Raw genomic sequence first — 19,977 nt, 5'->3', positions numbered from 1 at the left:
GACAACCACTGTTCTTACTCTGGCCCCTTCTGGTAATAATTAAAAGGTAAAAAAAGCATATCTATAATATGCCTTTTTGGTGTTGTTCTGCATCAACACTGTTAACTATTTGGTAGTTTTCATTTTTCTACTCAGGAGATCACTCTAGTACATTCACTTCTAATTCTGAATTTGTAGGTGACCTTTGAGGCCCAACATTTGTATGAAAATTGGTTTTGCCAAGAATAGCTAAATATTATCCTTTAACCAGCCTAGCGATTTCCCACAGCAGTTTTTAACTGTTACCTGGCACTTCACCAAATGCCTCTTAAAAAGGCTAAATCAATATTCTCCCAGAAGTTTTTGAGGCATATATGGAGGGGGCAAAAAAGAGAGAATTTTTAGACACAGCAGTGTGTGTGATGTCCTCACCTGGTGGAACCATGTATTCATTTCATCCAAAAAGGGGGAGTGGTCTGCGGCCAAGGAGCAGAGCCAAGGTCTTAGGCTAGCTTTAGATAAAAAGCCATGACCTTGGCCTCATTAGCCGGGCTGCTAACTCTGTGAGCTCATATTTGCGTGGCAGTTCATGAGGAGCAGGGCTTCTTAACTTGGGTCTCAGTGAGTGTACATTAATATACTGATATTTTATGCAAGATTTTGTGTGTGTTTATATTTTCCTAGGAATATGTTTATATTTTCATTAGATTCTCAAAAGTGGGTATGGCTTTAAAAACAAAAGGTTAAGATTACAACAAATGAGTTTGTCCTAAAACAGTCATTTCAGTATTTCTGTAAATAAAGTAACCTTTGATTACTGAGGTAGATTTCTGTAATCTGAGGGAGATTCTGTACTCCTATGTTATTGTGAGAGCGCCCTTGAACTCTGACCTTTTAATACGTATCCCTTTATGCCTCTGAGGGATTTTAAACGTACCCTTTAAGGTGGAGAAATCTACTGCTTTTACATGAGAGGGAAATGATACATTGAACTCTCTATTTTTGAACTTTATATATTTTTAAGCCATAAAGTGATTTTTTTCCTTTATTCCATGAACATGTTTTTCAAAACTCCTTCTTCAGCAATCCGTCTGTTAGTCGTCTCTCTCCTCACAATCATTTTAAGGTAACCCGAACCCTAATTTACTCTTTACAGTGTAGGAGGGTTTAAGTCTGGCCATACCGTCACCTAATTAAATGTTAGGGTGTTACTTAGTAACTGTAGGGTAATCCGTTCCTTAGATAAGATAAAGGTAGACAACAGAAAATTGCCCCTCTAGAGACATCTTCTGTAGTTTCTTCTCGTCTTCAGAGTGTTACAGTTCATGGAAGACTTCCATATTGTTGACAGCCTGCATATTTATCCCATATTTGGGAGGAAATGCCATTTGCAAGGTAAAATGTGGATTTTTTAAAAATTCTAGGTAAGCTTCATGGAAGGAGCCCTTAAGAGAACAAGAAAGGATTGAAGCTTTCTGGAAAAACAAATCATGTGGTCTTCAGAAACGAGGAGAAATGCAGCCATCTGAAATGGTCATGAACCCCAAACAAGTCTTCCTCTCGGTGCTGATATTTGGAGTAGCAGGGCTGCTCCTCTTCATGTATTTACAAGTCTGGATTGAAGAACAACATGCAGGTAACATCTTGACTTTTTTCCTATTTTAATTGTAATGGTCATTTTCTATTAAATAAGCTGTGGTGTTTATAGAGATCTACAAAGTCAGAATATTTCCAACAACAACAAAAGTTAGATACGAACTGAAATCCCCAGCTCCTAAAAGAAAGGATGATTGTTCAGTGCTAGTGAACATTTGCTTGGTGGCTTGGGGCAACACTTGGAATTTTTGTTATCTCAGAGGGAAGCAGCAGTGGCCCATTAGCCCAGCAAGGACTGCTTGTAGGGAATTTGTCTACTCTAATGTGTAGCATTTATCCTACCTCTGGTGTGTCCACTAAGTATTAGGTACAAGCCTAAAAGGAGCTAAATGTACAGCAAACTCTCTCTTTTAATTCCTTCTTAATTTTTGTGTTGGTACTCAAAATTGGTGTAGAAATTCTTTAATTCCTTTACTCTAAAGCAGGCTTGGCAACCCTTTTCTATAAAGGAAAAGTTAGACAATAGTTTAGGTTTTATAGGCTATACCGTCTCTGTCACAACTACTTAACTTTGCCAATGTATCACAAAAGCAGCCCTAGATTATATGTAAACAAATGGACCAGGCTTTGTTCCAATAAAACTTTATTTGCAAAAACAAGTGGTGGGCCGGATTTGGTCCACAAGCGGTAGTTTCCTGATCCCTGCTGTGCTTATCTTGCACTTTCGTCATCTTTGCGATTGCAGCACTTTGGAGGCACTCAATTCCTGTTAAAATGGTTTATGTTTATAATGAAGGAAACAAAGGAAATGTTTTAGAGCATCATAGAAATATATACATATAGGTGTTGTGAAATTCAGTTGTTTTCCATTAGTGGAAATAGACTATGGCTTATGACCATTTGGGAAAATAAAATAAAAACAGAAGAACAATTTCTTGATTATTTCCAATTGTGGCCTATTTTTAGATTATTCTAGCTATAAAGCCCATGGGAATCTACTCTGAAAGATACTTCAATGTTGAGTGATCAAATTCATTTTAAATACCACAAATATCATTTTAAAGTTATTTCCATTCTTAAATCCTTTTCCTTGCTTTATCCTCATAGACACTTTGGATTTATTTAATTTATATAGTAATCCTTGGGAAAAGAGTTTGCATACAATTATTTTCTAGAGAATATGTAACATACTGTAAAAACTTACTCTTAATTCCCATTACAGTTTACATAAACTAAATATTTTTGAAGTTTTCTATATTCCTGCAATAATTTATCCCAGTAACATGATATTTGATGAAACCATCTGTGATAAAATATATAGGCTGATTCCTCCTGCAGTACAACTCCTAGCACAGATCTTGCCATGTAGTAAGCCTTCAGTAGACGTTTGTTGAATGAGTAAATAAAGGAATGAATGAATAGATTGAAAACTCACTGCAGATACAGACTGGAATGCAGCCAAGAGGAGGAAACAAAGAGATCTCGTTATTGGGAGGTTTGCTAATATCATAGTGTCATAACAAATTTCACAAGAAAAGGATCACAATAAGGCTCCAATACATAAAAGAAAATATATTTGTATATACAGACTAATGGAGAAATGTTATGATTTAGTCATGTCAGTAAGAAACTACATGGTCTCTGGAGAGAGTCAAGTCATATAATAATACCTTACATATATATATAAGGCAGTTTGCAAAATGTGTCCACAAGCAGCGATAGCTACCATTTATTGAAAGCTTAATAAATGCCAAGTGTTTACATGTATTTATTTTCTCTAATCCTAGCGATATCTTACTAGGTGTGATGTTCTAAGTTTACGGATGAGGAAACTGGGGCTCAGGCAGACAAGGAACTTATCGAAGGCCTCACCTGTGCCAAGCTGCAGAGGGAAATCTAGGATTTGACCCCAAAGTTCATGCCTCTACTCTACACATTGCTTCTGTGAGGGGAAAAGGTGAATAGTGTTACCCCCTGGAATACAGTCTCAGAGTGACTTGTCCAAAAACACAAAGCTAAGAGTTGTCAAAGTGTGACCCATCCCAAGGTTTTCCTACTCCTCATGAGCTCTCAAAGTGCCTCCTAACCAAAAAACTGGATAAGATATAAATATATAAAAAATGCCAGAGTGTCAGTACAGACATTTTAAAATCACTGACTTGGTAAATCTAAGCTATTCACGGGTTCATAGATATGTAACCTCTTCTGCAAGTTGGATTCTTAATTGAATTCATAATTTTTCCAAGTTGGGAAATTATTTTCCTCAGTTAAGATAGGCTAGTAAAACATTTACCATTTATTCTCTTAATTTTTATCTGTAATTTGCCAGAAGTACTTTATCTGATTTTGATATATCTTAAATGAATTGTATAATATTTCATAATCTACTCATGACAGTGAGTAGAAACAGTGAGTATTCCTTTAGATAGCGAGTATTCCTTAGGCAAGTATTTTACTGAAGAAAAGTTTAGTTCTTCTTCAATAAGACTTCCATCTGGAGTCTAGCCTTCTCCCAGGCTGGTGCCCTGGGTTGTAATTCTGTAGCTTTCTAGGTAGACAGGTACATATAGATTTTATATGTGTTTCAAATGACATCAGGGGCATCAGGCATTTTTAAAGGGTGGTCTCTTTATAAATCAGAAAGCGTTGAATGTGTGCTTTGATGTGAAGTTAAAAATTGGAAAATCTTGGATACTTTGGAATGATCACTCGAAGAACTTTGGAAGATGAGTTGGTTTTGGCTCCTGAAACCCTCTGTAAGTCGAGCAGATTTTAAAACTCTGAATGGTTTTGATTGCATACACATTGCAGTTGTGTATGAGAACTCTTAGGTTCTTTTCATACATTTTATTTGAGGCCTTTAAAATCTAGTAAGATATGGACTATGTTCTGTGCCTTGCTAGTTTTCTTGGGTTTCTTCTATTAAAATAAAATGCTTTAGAATTACCAAAAAAAACCCCTTAAATATGCCCTGATAGGCTAGTAAAGATTATGAATAGGCAAGATTTTTTTGTAAGTGAAGAGGAAAAATGTGTGACAGAGAAACTGAAATCTATCCAGTTGTACAGAGTTCCATAATAACATTCATTTTTCAATATCATCATCAATTAAAATAGGCATTTCTTTGTGCTAATTTTCAGTATGTGGCTATATTATTATGACTTTTATTTTGTAAATTTTTTTCCCAGTTGCTAAGAGTACAAATTTTCTATTCAGAGGAGTCTTGAAAATATCAGATCTGTTTGTTAGCTCTGTGATCCTGGGCAAATTCCTTAGCCTCTCTAAACCTCAGTTTCCTCATCTGTAAAATGGGGATAATGTTTTCCACATAGGGTTGCAGTGAGGATTAAAGAGGACAAGTCCTGTAAAGCATTGAGCATGGTGCCTGGCAAGCAGTAGTGCCCAACGAATGTGAGCTCTTTTTGTCCTGGACGTGACGCAGAGCATCTGCAGACTTGCTTTTTCTGAGTTACCACAATTGAGACTCAGCCACAATTCAGGAAAGTAATCCTAAGCTTGTGCCTTGACTAAGAGAAAAAAAAAAATAAAGGCTCAGTTCCAGCTCTGGTTAAAATGTTGGGAGACTGTAACTAGCTCAGAGCCATCACGTTTCACAGTGTAGAAGTTGGAAGGAGAATGATAGGATTGAGTGCAGAGAGTGTAGTCGGCGTCCAGGAGGATCTCATGTCCATACAGGCTGCCTCCAACGTCAGGGTATAGGTTCATTCAGTTCTGTTTTTTGAAAACTTAATAATCAGAGGTGCCAAACACTGTGGTGAAGAGAGAGATCTAATAGAGAACCAGATATGATCCCTGTTCTCAAGGAGACTGTAGTCTCATGGATTGTAAGGGAGAAAACGGTCTTGAGTCCAGGCCAAGGCGTTGGTACAAAAGGCCAATCCATTATGACAGAACGGAGACAGGCCCTCCATTATGAGGCAAAATAATGAGTCAGGACCAGGAGAAAGAGCCCAATCAGTTGTCAGGGATGCAATTGCTGACCAGATAGAAGCGGTGAAGGAGTGGCTTAGGGGTAGGGGCAGGGTTGGCAGGCACAGAGCACCAGATCAGAGCACAACAGACATGTCTGTGGGAAAGATGCCATAATGAAGAGGACCAATTCGGGATAAATCACAAGAATGGGTCGTTTTTTTCTCAGCTACTGTTGAGATTTGCAATTTGGTGCTCTTCCAGGTGGAATCTGACTGCTAAGTAGAATAAATGCCAAAAGGTCTGGTACTTAAGTGTTTTGTTTGTCCAATAAGACAGGGTTAAGACCCTATCATAACAGAATCAGAATCTCAGCTTCAGAAAAGGATTTGAAGGTCATCTTATACACCACTTATTTTTATTGAAAATATACATTATTGAAAATATAAATCCAATTACATCACTCCTCTGTTTAAAACTTTTCAGTGATATCTCATGCCCTTTAAGAAAACCTTCCTCGGGCCCACCAAGCTATGTGGGATGGAGCCGCTGCCTGCCTCCGTGGCCTCATCCTCTGTTCCCTCACGGTGCTCCCGGCTTCTGTCTCTTCTTCCACCAAACCAAGCCCTTTGCCAAGTCAGCGCTCTCACAGCTTCAGAAGCTGGGATGCTCTCCCAGCTCTCACCTGTAAGGGCTTAGCTCAGATGTCACCTACTTAGATCACCCCCACAGTCAGCCTCCCCCGACCTTATTTATTTCCGTCAGAGAAATGATCATAATCAGCAATTGCCTTGTTTAGTTATCTGTTGATTTAATTATCTGTTTATTGTCGGCATCCATTACTGTTTTACAAGTTCCATGGGTCCATCTCACTTACCTCGGTGTCCCCATTCCACAGCGTGGAACATGTATTTGGTGGTGCTCGGTAGTATTGTTGTACGGGTGGGTGCATAATGCTTCACTTGGTTTTCCGACATCCAGCCGAATGACTACATAGACGGTGTTTGAATATTTCTGGGGACAAAGAATCCACTGCTCCCCAAGGCGTCCACTCAACCTCACAGCTACCTCCTTGGAAGGCTCCATATATTAAGCCAGAACTCACCTCCTTGACTTCTTCCACTTGTCCTCGTTGTATCCTGGCACCACATGGGGCTCACCTTCTTCCATAGCATGGCCGACCATTTTCATGGTGAATGAAAGGTCAGATTTTTTAACCATTTCACGAAAAGACCATCTAGGTCACTCTCCTCTGAACCATAACATTTACTCTATATTTCTTTTAAAATAGGATGTATTCTAGTCTTCTATGAAACCTGTGTTAAAAATACACATATCTAATAAAATCTCCTATCAAGTAATGGAGAGTTACATACACATATTTTTAAATATACGAAGTAGTGAAAATCAAACAGATCCCACTGAATAGCCTATGTTATTTTTTTCTTGAGATTTTCCAGAATTAAGTTTAGACTCAACTATTCCAAAGTAACATTGTTCCCTGGATTTATCCTTCATTATGAAAATCTATATAAACAACTTCCGAGCATTTTTTTTTTTTAAAGATTTTATTTTTTCCTTTTTCTCCCCAAAGCCCCCCAGTACATAGTTGTATCTTCTTCGTTGTGGGTCCTTCTAGTTGCGGCATGTGGGACGCCGCCTCAGCGTGGTCTGATGAGCAGTGCCATGTCCGCGCCCAGGATTCGAACCAACGAAACACTGGGCCGCCTGCAGCGGAGCGCGCGAACTTAACCACTCGGCCATGGGGCCAGCCCCAACTTCCGAGCATTTTTATTCACGACTAATAATTTTTTAAATAAATCAATTTATTTAAACTAAAAAAATCCCAAACAATAAAACAGTTCACTCATTTCTCCCACCCCTAATCCCGTACCTCTGGCAACCACCAATCTGTTCTCTGTATCTATGAGCTTGTTTGTTTGTGGTATTATTTTTGTTTTTTTTTGGTAAGGAAGATTGTCCCTGAGCTAACATCTGTGACAGTCTTCTTCTCTTTTGTATGTGGGATGCTGCCACAGCGTGGCTTGATGAGTAGTGTGTAGGTCCATACCTGGGATGCAAACCTGCAAAGCCCAGGCCACCAAAGTAGAGCATGTGAACTTAACTACTGTGCCACCGGGCCAGCCCCTGTGTGTGTGTGTGTGTGTTTTTTTAATGTATTTTTGTTTTAGATTCTACATGTAAGAGAGATCACGCAGTATTTGTCTTTCTCTGTCTGACTTATTTCACTTCCCATAATGCCGTCAGGATCCATCCATGTTGTTGAAAATGGCAAGGTTTTGTTCTTTATCACTGAATATCGTTCCATTATGTATGTATACCACAGGTTCTTTATCCATTCATCCATCAATGGACACTTAGGTTGTTTCCATGTCTTGACTGTTGTAAATAATGCTGCAGTGAACATGGGGGGTGCGTATATCTTTTGAGTTAGAGTTTTTGTTTTCTTCTAATATATTCCCAGAAGTGGAATTTCTGGGTCATATGGTAGTTCTATTTTTATTTTTTGAGGAACCTCTGTACTGTTTTCCATAGTGGCTCCACCAATTTACATTCCAACCAACAGTGCACCAGGTTCCTTTTTCTCTACATCCTTGCCAACACTTGTTGTTTCTAGTCTTTTTTTTTTTTTTAATATTGGCACCTGGGCTAACATCTGTTGTGAATCTTCTTTTTCCTCTTCTCTCCAAAGCCCCCCCAGTGCATAGTTGTACATTTCTAGTTGTAGGTCCTTCTGGTTGTGCTATATGGGATGCCACCTGAGCATGGCTCAATGAGCCGTGCCCTGTGCATGCCCAGGATCCAAACCAGTGAAACCTGGGGCCACTGAAGCAGAGCACGCAAACTTAACCACTTGAACCTGGAGCCAGCTCCTCTAGTCTTTTTGATAATAGCCATTCTAACAGGTGTGAGGTGATATCTCCTTGTGGTTTTGATTTGCATTTCCCTGATGATTAATGATGTAGAGCATCTTTTCATGTACCTCTTGTTCATCTGTGTCTTCTTTTGAAAAATATCTATTCAAATCTTCTACCCATTTTTTTTTTCATGAGGAAGATTGGCCCTGACTTAACATTTGTTGCCAATCTTCCTCTTTTTGCTTGAGGAACATTGTTGCTGAGCTAACGTCTGTGGTAGTCTTCCTCTGTTTTACGTGGGATGCCACCACAGTGTGGCTTGATGAGCAGTACTAGGTCCACGCCCAGGATCCGAACCTGCAAAGTCTGGGCTAATGAAGTGGAACGTGGGAACAGAACCACTATGCCACCAGGCCGGCCCCTTCTACCCATTTTTTAATTGAATTGTTTGAGGTTTTTTGCTATTGTGTTGTATGAATTGTTTGTGTATTCTGGATATTAGCCCCTTATCAGATACATGATTTGCAAATATTTTCTCCCATTCAGTAGGTTGCCTTTTCATTTTGTTGTTGGTTTCCTTTGCTCCAGAATCTTTTTAATTTGATATAGTCCGAGTTGTTTATTTTTGCTTTTGTTGCATTTGCTTTTGTTGTCAGGTTAAAAACATCATCACTAAGACCTATGTCAAGGAGTTGCTGCCTATGTTTAGTTCTGGGAGGTTTATGGTTTCAGGTCTTTTGTTCAAGTCTTTAATCCATTTTAAGTTAATTTTTGTTTATTATGTAATATAGTAGTCCAGTTTCATTCTTTTGCATGTGGCTGTCTAATTTTCCTAACGTCATTTAACGAAGAGACTGTCCTTTCCTCATTGTATATTCTTGACTCCTTTGTTGTAAATTAATTGACCGTATATGTGTGGATTTATTTTGAGGCTCTCTGTTCTGTTCCATTGAGCTATGTGTCTGTTTTTATTCCAATACCATACTGTTTTAATTACTGTAGCTTTGTTATATAGTTTGAAGTCAGGGAGCATGATGCCTCCAACTTTGTTATTCTCTCTCAAGATTGATTTGGCAGAACCAATAATTTTTTAGCTATTAATTGTTAATATTTTTACATTTTTCTTAAACAGAAACTTGACTTTTGTTTCATACCTCTAACTAGACTTTTTTTTTTTTTTATTTCTACTTGTTTCTTTCTGATTTACACTAAATAACTAATGATATCTGAATTTAGTTCAGGATTCAGCATTAGCATCTAGGGTCGACTATTTAGCTATGAATTATCATAGCTAGCATATGAAAGAATCATGTAGCTATAGTCCCACCTTTTCAAAATTTATTGTCACCAATCTAGGCTCTATAGGACTCTGATCCTGAACATAGTTGGCCTATGTTCTTTTTGGTCAGTGATGTGAACTTTCTGTAGGTCAGAGTTCTATTCAGATCCCACATGTTATTATCAATGGCAAGATAGCCAAAACAGATGGCTACTTTTAATTTTTTCTTTTGCTAAAGCACAATAAACATCAGTAAGCTCGGGTTATATTTTAACCCTCCTGTGTTTGTGTGAAAGTGAAAAATAGTAGGTACAAGCTTCTGATTTCCAGCAAAGTAAAGCCACTTTATTGCTTTTTCTCAGATGATTCAGGACTTCACAAGCAAACTGGCCTCCATGCTTTGGTATTTCTTAGGAGATCTCATCTTGCTTTTTTCAAACTAAGCACACTTTGTAGCATATAAAGTTTTGCTCCTAGACTGGGTTTGCCTAATTCTTTTCTCTTGAGCCTCTCTGATGAGAAAGTGTATTCTTTCCCTCCAGAATCAGGCTATTCATCCTGATTGTGATGTTGCTGTATTGAAATTCTGTTTTCTCCGAGGGGATCATTGTACACCTGAACTGTCACATGGAAGGACTGTATGCTTACTGCCAATCATATACTCAGGAAAACAAAATTGCTTTGCTTTAAAAAGTCACTCATTTGAGTTACTTCCTCTGATTTTGATGAGGGTGGCAACTGTATTTTAATCAAATGAACACGTGCTCCCTCTGCCCACATCTGGATGCTGCCATATCCCATCTTCCTTTTATGTAATTTTCCCACCTTAGGGCCTTTGAGTTAGCTGTTCTCTTTTCTGGGAACATGTTTTCCTTGGCTGTTTCCATTGCTGGCTTTTCCTTATCCCTCAGGCTACAGCTTAAATATCGCTTTCCTTCAACATCCCATGTATGGTAGATATCATATCCTCTGATGTTTTCTCTCCCAGCACCTGTTTTATTATTTCTTAAAGTTTACTTCATGGCACTTATCCTGATCTGTAATCGTTCTTTTAATTTACCTCTGGTCTACCCCTCTCAAAAAAATATGATAACTTTCCAAGGGCAGGGACCTTGTATGTTGGTTAGGAATGATGGATGTCAGAGTTGCTTAAAATCTTCTGAAACTGAATAATGTTCACTGGCCAAGCTTTGCTACAGAGTCAATCCAATCAACATGGATTTTAAAAAATATAGCAGTAAATTGAATGCATTTGTCCTCCAAATATGTTTTGAGCACATGTAAACAATAATCCTATTGCTTTAGCCCACCACTCGCCCTTCTTCAGGGTGCCCTCCTCTGCCTCCATTTCTTTTAGGGGCTTCTCCTCCTCTCCCACACCATCTACAGAGTTGTAGCAAAAACTACTATATTATAATGGAGCCCTTCATTTGGTCCATTGTCAGATGCCCAGCCAACACTAGGCCCATCATTCATAGTATGCCACATTCACTGGATTACTAGTGCAGGGAATGGGTGGCTGATTCAAGCTTGGCCAGTGATTTCCTTTCTTGGGATTTTGGTTTTCGACACTGGGAGATTGGGCCCGAGTGCCTGGACTATGTGCTGCAAAACTCGGAAGCTATGTGGCTGTTTCCTACCATGTGGGCCGGAGCAGCTGAAGATCCTAGGCTGGAGAGAGAGAGAGTAAAAGCAGCCTGGAGGAGAGGAGCAGAGATGTAGAGGGAGCCTCAGCAAGTGTTTGGGTGCCTATGTCCGCTACTCCCAAGCGTCGATTCCGTTCCTGTGTGGTGTATTTAAGGTGACTTGTAGGGGCAGAAGAATTTTCCTTTCTTCCTTTCTGAGTTCTTTGACTGGTCTAATAATTAAATTGACATAAGACAGATTAATAGGAGAAAAACAAATTTAATTTCATATGTATTGAAGCCCCATAAAAATAAGAGACTCAAAGAAGTGACCAAAGCAGGAAGCTTTTATACCTTTTAGACAAAGAAACTATAAATTTTTGAAAAATTGACGAGACAAAGGAGTTTGGGCTTGTGGTAGTAAATTGGTGAAGAAGTCATAAGGTTTGTTTATACATTCTTCTCGACACTAAATTCCCTCTCTGTGGTGATAAGGACGCCTTCTACCCTCCCAGGACAGGGAGGATGACTTTCACATGGAGATTTATCTCCTGCTTTCATGGGGACAAAGGAGGGTCAAAGTGGCTTTCTTGGACCAGCTGTTTCTGAGTATCTTTAATTCAAAATCATCAAGATGCCAAACTGGCATATTTTAGGGTGACATATTCTGAACCCCTACAAGCTCAGGTTGGGTTTCTACAGGGGCAGCCCAAATAGTCCTCACAAATACAGTCTGGCTCTCATATCTTAATCTTCTTTCCCAGTCTCAGATGACGTTAAGCAAACATCTTTCTCAAGGCAGGGTTACTGCAGCTGTGAAAGGCCTCTATCATAAAGGACCCCATTAGCTTTATTCATCTCTTAGAGTAGGGTCAAGGAGCAGATGGCACAGAGCAATGCTCCTTCACTGTTTCTGATTCATTTTATACCGTGGACCACAAGATTCTTCCTTATTTTCTGCTATGCCCTAGCACCTAGCAAGGTGCCTGGCACGTGGTAAATCTTTGCTGAATGAGTCAACCCACATTGAAAGCTAAGCTCAGCGGAGCTAAAGAAGGCAAATGAGGCTGGCACTTAACTCTGGATTTTTCAGAAGTTACAGTGTTTGGTTTGGAGGGGGTTTTCTCCAAGGATGTCCTGAAATGTCTTCTTGAGGTTAGGAATGAGTTACCTGGAGAGGCTTATTTTCCCTCTTGCTATGTTTTGTTTTTAACAAAGGCTGGATCATCGTTTAGCAGACATGTTAGGAAAAGTTGAAAATTAAATAAGGAATTGACCTTTTAAGGTCCTTTATAATGTTAAATTCCCTGTGACTGTCATTTTGTGTCTGAAAGACATATTAACAAATAAACAAAGACAGTCTCAGAAGCTCTCCATTTGGGAGGTAGGATTTTGTAGTGAAAAGCAATGAGCTCAAGCTACTAACTTCTAGCCTGTTTTGTGTCCTTGAACAAGTTGATTAATCTCTCCAGATTCTGGTTTCTTTTCTTCAAATTTCATACCTTCTTCCTTGCTCTCCTCAGATAACCACCATCCTAAGTTTGACATTTATCACCACATTCCTATGCATGTCTTTATAATTTTTTAACACTTGTATTTATTCTTTTTTCATGTTTTTAGCTTTATATAAAAGGTGTCTATCTGTATATACCCTTTGGCAGCTTGCTTTCTCATTCAATATCAGGTTTTTGAGATTTATTTATATCGATATATGTGGCTCTAATTCATTCACCTGACTGCTATGTAACATTTCATTATGTAAATATGCTGCAATTTATTTGTCCGTTCTCCAATTGATGTGCATTAAAGTTGCTTCTAATTTTTTGCTATCACACACAATCCTGCTAAGAACAATCTTAAGTTATCGCTGTTCGCATGTTCGAGAGTTTTTATAAGGGATCAAATTGCATGTTCTCAAAAATAACATCAGCCTCAAGATTCTATGATTCCTTATTACATCTTCTCCTCTGCTCATGCAAATCAAAACAGGACTTCCTAAAACACTGTCAATGTTTAATGATAATCCTGGTAAAATGGATACAGAAATATTTATTTGGATATGCAGATTTCCATTCAGAATTATGGATGGAAAGATACAAATATAGAGCACAGAACTTACTCTCACAGTGCTTCTTGCTTTATTGGTACACCAATGGAGTAGTTAACAGTTCATAGTTAACAGTTCATTGAGAATCTACTAAAATGATTACCAGGTCATTACTTTGAGTATGAGTGTAAAGACCTCACTCACTAAAAATTTCATAGTGACAGGCAAGTTGACTCCTGCTGGTGAGTGTTGATTTGGTCCGTAACTAATACCACCTCTCTAGTCCAAATTCTCTAATATTCCTAACAAAAATAAGCTCTTTCAAATGCCAGAGCATCATCCAGCCCTAGCATCCTCCTTTTACAGAGGAGCAACTGAAAGGCTTAAATTTGTGTAGCTAGTTAGTAACAAAATTGGCACTAAAATGTGATTCCTGCTAACTGCCTGTTTTCCATACAATGCTCTGCCCCCTCCCTTCCTCCTGGCTGCCCTTCCGCTCCTTTCCTCTTGAGATACAAGAGGATTCAGGACGTTTTTGAATTATTGCTTTTTTTCCTGAAGTGACTTGAACGTGGCCGTTCCAAAACCCAGTTGAAAAGTCTAGCAACCAGATGCAACAACAGGAGCAAAGACATGGTTTCTGTTCTCCAGTTGAAAAATTGGCACAGAGTAGAACTTACTGTTGTAACAGCCCAAACGTCAGAGTTCAACAGGACAGAACCAATGTCTTCAGGAACAACTTGCTCGGCAATTTTCTTTTCAAAGATACCTTTCAGGAGTAAACCAAGCAACTAAGAGGTTTGGTGGGAAGTTTCGTGGTATTCAGTTCATCACCAACTACAGAGGAATAAAGTTTGTAAAGAAAACATGGATTGTTTTTAAATAAAATAAGGACCTCAGTTTTCACTGTATTTTCTCAGCTATGTTTCCCCGAGTCACAGAGTACCAAAATTTTATGGAGTTTTGTACATGGGATTGAAATAATTTTGTGCTAATCCAGCAGACAGAATGAATCGCTGGTCTCCCCTTTGCTGTTCTCAGCCTTTTAGCTCCATCTCTTATGGCGTGAGGCCTGGGTGGTAAACATTTGTTTTCATGCCTGCCTCCCCAACTGGCAGCCCACTGAGGGGTTAGGACCACGGCACCTGGAACATAGGAAACCTCAATTAAGAATTCAATGGAAAGAAGCAGGAGAGAGATTCCAGAGACAGAGAGTGGCCAACCGTTTATCCAGGACTCACAATGTGTCAATCTTTGGTGTGGTCTAGGTCTGTTTGTGAGCTTTGTAGCTCTAGGTATTTCATTTTGCCTCTTCTGAAAAATTATACAACTTTTGGGTGACTGATCATATTAACCAGTCACGTGGGGATATATGTGTACCCAGAAATCATTTAATTAATGATTATCATATTAATGGAGCTGTATCTTCCCAATAGTTAGAATAGCTATATGCTCTGGCCCGTCTCCCCCACTTTCCTAGGCTCAGGATGTTGGGGAAAAAATATACTCTCCTTGGGGTCACTTAATCAATTTGGAATATTCTTGCAGGGATGTTTTGCTCAGGTCATGAAGAAGCCTCATAAACTATTTCACAAAATATTACATTTCATGGTGTCGTCCCTCAAGATCAGTCTGGCTGTCTCTTTCTATATCTGGCAACTGTAGACTGTGATAGAAAATTACATGAGACAGATTGGTACCAGGATAAACTGACTGGCTCTTAATGTTGCCTGGCAATGCTGGGTTCCCTATCGAGCTTTTTCTCTCCTATTTTCCAGAGGCAATTTCTGATAGGTAACTTTCTCCTCAGTGCTCCGAGCACATCTGCTCCCCTACGTCTCTCTGTGGATCACCTCCTCTACTGCACGGGAAAAAGATAGCATCAAAGAAAACTCTCAGAGCTTTCTCCACACAAAATGCAGACTTATCAACTTCTGTCCCATCTCTGGCTCTTCCCTCAGCTACGACTTCTTCCTCTTCTTTCATCTTTTTCTTCTCTCCTCCTTATCCTCTCACTCATATTCTGACTTCCAGGGGGTCTACTTACTCAGTGATCTAGCTCATCTTCTATTTCTTTGCTTCTCCTGTATCTTCATCTCTTTATCACTTCCTTGTATCTGTATTTATACATGATTCAATCTCACTGACCTAAAAATAAAACAACTCAAATATGCAATTCTTTCAACCATATTTTCCCTCTTTCCCCACTCTATCCCTTTCCTCCCCTTTAACTTCCTGAAAGAATTTTGTGTAATCACCATCTCTACTTTACTACTCTCCACTCACCCTCCTCTGCTTACTAAAGTCTGCCCCCATCAACCACTGGTCCTATTCCCGCCCGTAACCTGCCTGCCATTAAATCCAGTGAGTCCTTCCCAGTCCTTATGTTAGCTATCTGCAGCACTAGATACTTTGTTGTTAGTGCTGTCTAGTGGATTCCACTCCTAGCGACCCTGTATACAGCAAAGGGAACCCTGCCCAGTCTTTTTGGGCCATCCTCTCACCTTCCGGCGCTGTATCAGACAATGCTCCATTGCTATTCGTAGAGTTTTCATGGCCAGTTTTTTTGGAAGTGGGTGGCCAGGTCCTTCTTCCTAGTCTTCCTTCTTCCTGTCTTAGTCTGGAACCCTGCTCATGTTTGAAATATCGATGGCATAGCTTTCAGCATGACAGCAACACGGAGCCGCCGCAGTATGCATTAGATACTAGTGACCCTAAAATGCCACCTCCTCTTGATGTCCATGAGGACAGACTCTTCCAGTGTTCCTCCTCTTCTGTGGCTGCAGTCTCAGTTTCCTCTTCAGACTACTTTGTTTCCTTTTCCCATCCCTCAGATGTTGATGTTTCCAGAGTTCTACCCTTGGCCCTCCTTTCTTCTCACTCTACGTGCTTTCCCAGTGTGATCCCATTGATAGAAACCTGATCCCTCACAGTTCCCTCTGGTGCCCTCTGCTTCCTGGTCATCTGTGTTTAAATACCCCACAGATCCCTTAAACTCAGTAAGTACAAAGCTCAACTCATCAATTTTCTCCAAAGTCTGTCCCGAGGCAGTTGCCCTACCTAGAGACCTTATTGCCATTTGCGATGTCTCCATTTTCCTCTTCACTCCTCTGCATGAAGCTCTTCTTGGCCCCCCAGTGGCTCTCAGGACAAACCTAAACTCGATAATTTGGCTGTCAAGGCCCTTCATGATATGACCTCTCCTTAACTCTCCAGGCTCATTTCTGGCCACATTGCTCATGTTGCACTTACTCTCCAGCCATACTAAATTTCTTCCGGTTCCTTGACCTGGCCATTGGGTCTCTCATCCCAAGGCCTCTGCAGGTGGCTCTAGAAGCATTTCCTGAGTCTCGAATGTTTAAGTTGTCCCTCCTATGTGCTCCCTGTACCTCCCTATTAAAGCACTCATGATGGTGCAGTTGGAGTGTATGTTAATATCATACTCAGTGCCCTCAACCCACACAGATGTGTGAGGGTGGCACTAGGGGACCATTTCACCATGTGTCCCCTGTGCCTAGCCCGTGCTTCCGTTGGCCATGATAGCTAGGATTTAGTAACTCAATTTGAAAATACTGAGTTAGAAATCTTGGAAAAGAAATATATGTATATGCCTTCTCTTTTAGGTGCATATATGTCAGCCTCCCAACTTGCATAACCATGAAAATGATGTTTCCTATCATTGTCTGTGAGAATCCACCATCTGATTTCATGGAAAGAAAAATGCAGGGCCAGTCCCAGTGGCCTAGTGGTTAAGTTTGGTGCTCTCCACTTCGGTGGCCTCGGTTCCCTTCCCAGGCACAGACCTATACCACTCGTCTATCAATGGCCATACTATGGTGGCAGCTCACAGACAAAATGGAGGAAGATGTTAGCTTCCTCAGCAAAAAGAGGAAAATTGGCAGCAGATGTTAGCTCAGGGCAAATCTTCCTCAGCCAAAAAAAAAGAGAAGAAGAAAGAAAGAAAAGAAAAAAAACTGCATGACTGTACTCCATCATGGTGACATACTTTTGCAAAACTTCATCATACAGTATTTTAGTGATAATGTAGTTAAATTTTAGTGTAATATAATTTTATGGTTTTTCTCTGTAATAAAAAATTTCACTTTATAGGTTAGTTTATTAAACTTCTATTCTTTTGCTCAGAGTCCTCCCTTCTCTTATTTTCTCAATTTTACCTTATAAAATTTCTCTGTTTTCCAGAATGTTTTAACTTCATTTGGGTAGTCTATCTCTGTGGCCTATAGGGTAAAACTTATTGTCCACCATATTAGTGATTTTTATAAGCCAGTAAAGAAGAATGTGGGGGCAGAGTTGACATCTGTGACATTGACAGCTATCATCTCAGGAAGTTCCGCATTCATTTGGACTCATCTCAGAGAAGGAACAACATACATCCTGTGCAGATGCCATTTTCTTCTTTTCAAATGACATTTAACTGTTATGAAGGTGGCTGCTGGCTCCATATTTAGCCTCTTGATGGAGAGAGAATTTTCCTTATTAATTTTGCAGAAATTGAGAAGGCCAGAAATTGACATCACAAATGGTTCAGTTGTATTCAGAGAGGAAGCAATACAAAGGCAACATGTCCAGCTTCCCATGTTGTGGTCATGCACCGAGCACAGTACTTGTGGAAATGTCTAATTGTACTCTGAATGAAAGCATCACAGTGATGAATGTCGAATTCCAGAATGTTTATCATGTACCGTATGGGTAAAGTCACAATTAATAGTTGTTTGCAGCTGAAAAACGATAGACATAAATATTTGTATATTTTGTGGTCCTGGGAACAGCTTTCAAGTTACTTTTATAACCATCTTAATATGAATTATTAGTTCATATAAATTAGGCTCACACAATTTTGCATTTCCTGTAATGTGAAATATACTTAAAAATGCAAATGATTTTTATTGTAAGATATTCTCAGTGGTTTCTACATGACTCATCACATAATAATTAACTAAGGAAGACGTATATTGTAACACTAAGGAAAATTCTCAGTTTTAAAACTTTCTTGAGATGCATGAGGCCAAAGAATGTCTAACAGCAGGAAAAAACAAGAATAGCAGTCAGCTTTCATACGCTCAATAAACCGGTGTAGGTTTTACTAAGCCTTCTTTTGAGTTTGCTCAGGAGAGAGACAAATCCATAAAGCAGTCAGGCTGCTTATGAGCACACTGCCAGAAATACACTGTAAACAATGAAATTGCCTCCGAATTTTGGACTCAGAATTTTATGATTGACATTAAGGGTCAGTGCCTGCCTTTTAGATCCATCCCCAGAAGCAATTCAATAATCTACAGAAATCAGGAATCCGTTCACCGAATCACCGGCAGAAAATTAGGCAGAGACTCCCAGTTTGCTTTGGATCAAAGGTATGTCCGATTACCTAAAACTAAGGAAAAAGACATACTGCAACCTGAAATCCCCGATCCAAAAAGAAAGATGCTATGTTTTCGGAAGAGCTGTAAAGAGTTATGAGCCATCTCAAATAGATGGGAAAATGGTGATGGACTTAAACTCCTGGTAATGGAAAACTCATGGTAATGGAAAAAATTAATAGGTTTTAATTCTGTCATTCTTCTGAAATGTTTTACGTCAACTAGGTTGAGCTTGTAATGGCAGGTGTGCATTTGAAAACATCTGAACAAATTCAAATTTTACTACGGCAATATCCTTTGAAATTTAAATAGCATAAGTCTTTTTTAATTCACAGCAACAGGTAGGCAGCTTTTTTTCTTCTGTGTCTCTAATCTTGCATTTAAATTTCATGCTTTCTGTTTACAATTGGCAAGAGGCAGGTTATCCTTGATTTCTGCCAAGATGCCAAGCTAACTTGACTGATGTTGGATTCCAGAAGGCAAAGAGCCTTCTTCCCAGAGGCAATTTCTGATTAAGAAGAAAATGAGATCTCAGGTGTATTTTTAGCATCTGGAATTCTTAAATATTCATTTATTCAGTTTTGACTTCGGGGACCCTTTGGGTTGTTACATTTTTTGTGTGTGCAGTGAGTAGCACTACCACGTGAATCATTATATTAACTTCAAACAATTGTGTTGCCATTCCTTCCAGAAAGCTCCCTTGTAAGGCTCATATAACTTCATAAGGGTGTGCATCTATCCACATTTGTATTCTCCGAATATTCATGAGAGTCATTGCCAGCCAAGGACTGCAGAGAGGAGAGAGGATTCCTGAGAGAGCAGGGTTTATGGAAACGTGACAAGACAGTATTTCATCTGCCTGACCCAGTCTGAAACACACAGATCCAAGGTTTCCTGTGGTGGCAGTGGTGGTGATTTGCAAAGAGAAGCCTTTTTGCCAGACTCTGGCTATCTCGTCAGATCCTAGCAGACCACATTATTGATGTCAGTGCATTAAAATGGGCTCTTCTCTTGCCACAGTATTTATGTCTGCCTTGGAGCATACTGCTCCCCAGCAATTCTGAAAGCTGAGGGGGTGTCTTGGGGAAATGAGCAAATCTCCCTTGCTTTTGACATTCGTACCCCTTACCTCTTAGTCCTCCCCGGTCTTCTCCCTTCTTTTTGTTGTCTTTCTGTAGAATTTAACTAAACCTAGGACGTGATATTCTATCTTTATAGTAATATGGACTATCTTTTTCTACAAGTGTAATTTTCTATTTAAAAA

General features: G+C 39.5%; 1 protein-coding gene across 6 annotated transcripts in view; it reads left to right on the top strand.

The window, feature by feature from the left end:
- Nucleotides 1–19,977, top strand: part of CHST9 (carbohydrate sulfotransferase 9) — a 250,381-nt gene that overhangs the window by 38,672 nt on the left and 191,732 nt on the right. For 5 of the 6 annotated variants that reach the window (XM_023647597.2, XM_070275596.1, XM_023647598.2 and 2 more), the window contains one exon: nucleotides 1,404–1,615. In XM_023647597.2, coding sequence (XP_023503365.1) covers nucleotides 1,495–1,615 — 121 coding nt within the window. In that variant the 5' untranslated portion in view covers nucleotides 1,404–1,494. Of the gene's footprint in view, nucleotides 1–521; nucleotides 601–1,403; nucleotides 1,616–19,977 lie in introns of those variants that run through there. The other variant, XM_023647599.2, reaches the window with a different exon arrangement.

The sequence above is a fragment of the Equus caballus genome, chromosome 8 (assembly GCF_041296265.1).
Source record: "Equus caballus isolate H_3958 breed thoroughbred chromosome 8, TB-T2T, whole genome shotgun sequence".
Lineage (NCBI taxonomy): Eukaryota > Metazoa > Chordata > Mammalia > Perissodactyla > Equidae > Equus > Equus caballus.
Note: the sequence above shows the minus strand (reverse complement) of the source record. Positions and strands in the feature narration are given on the sequence as shown.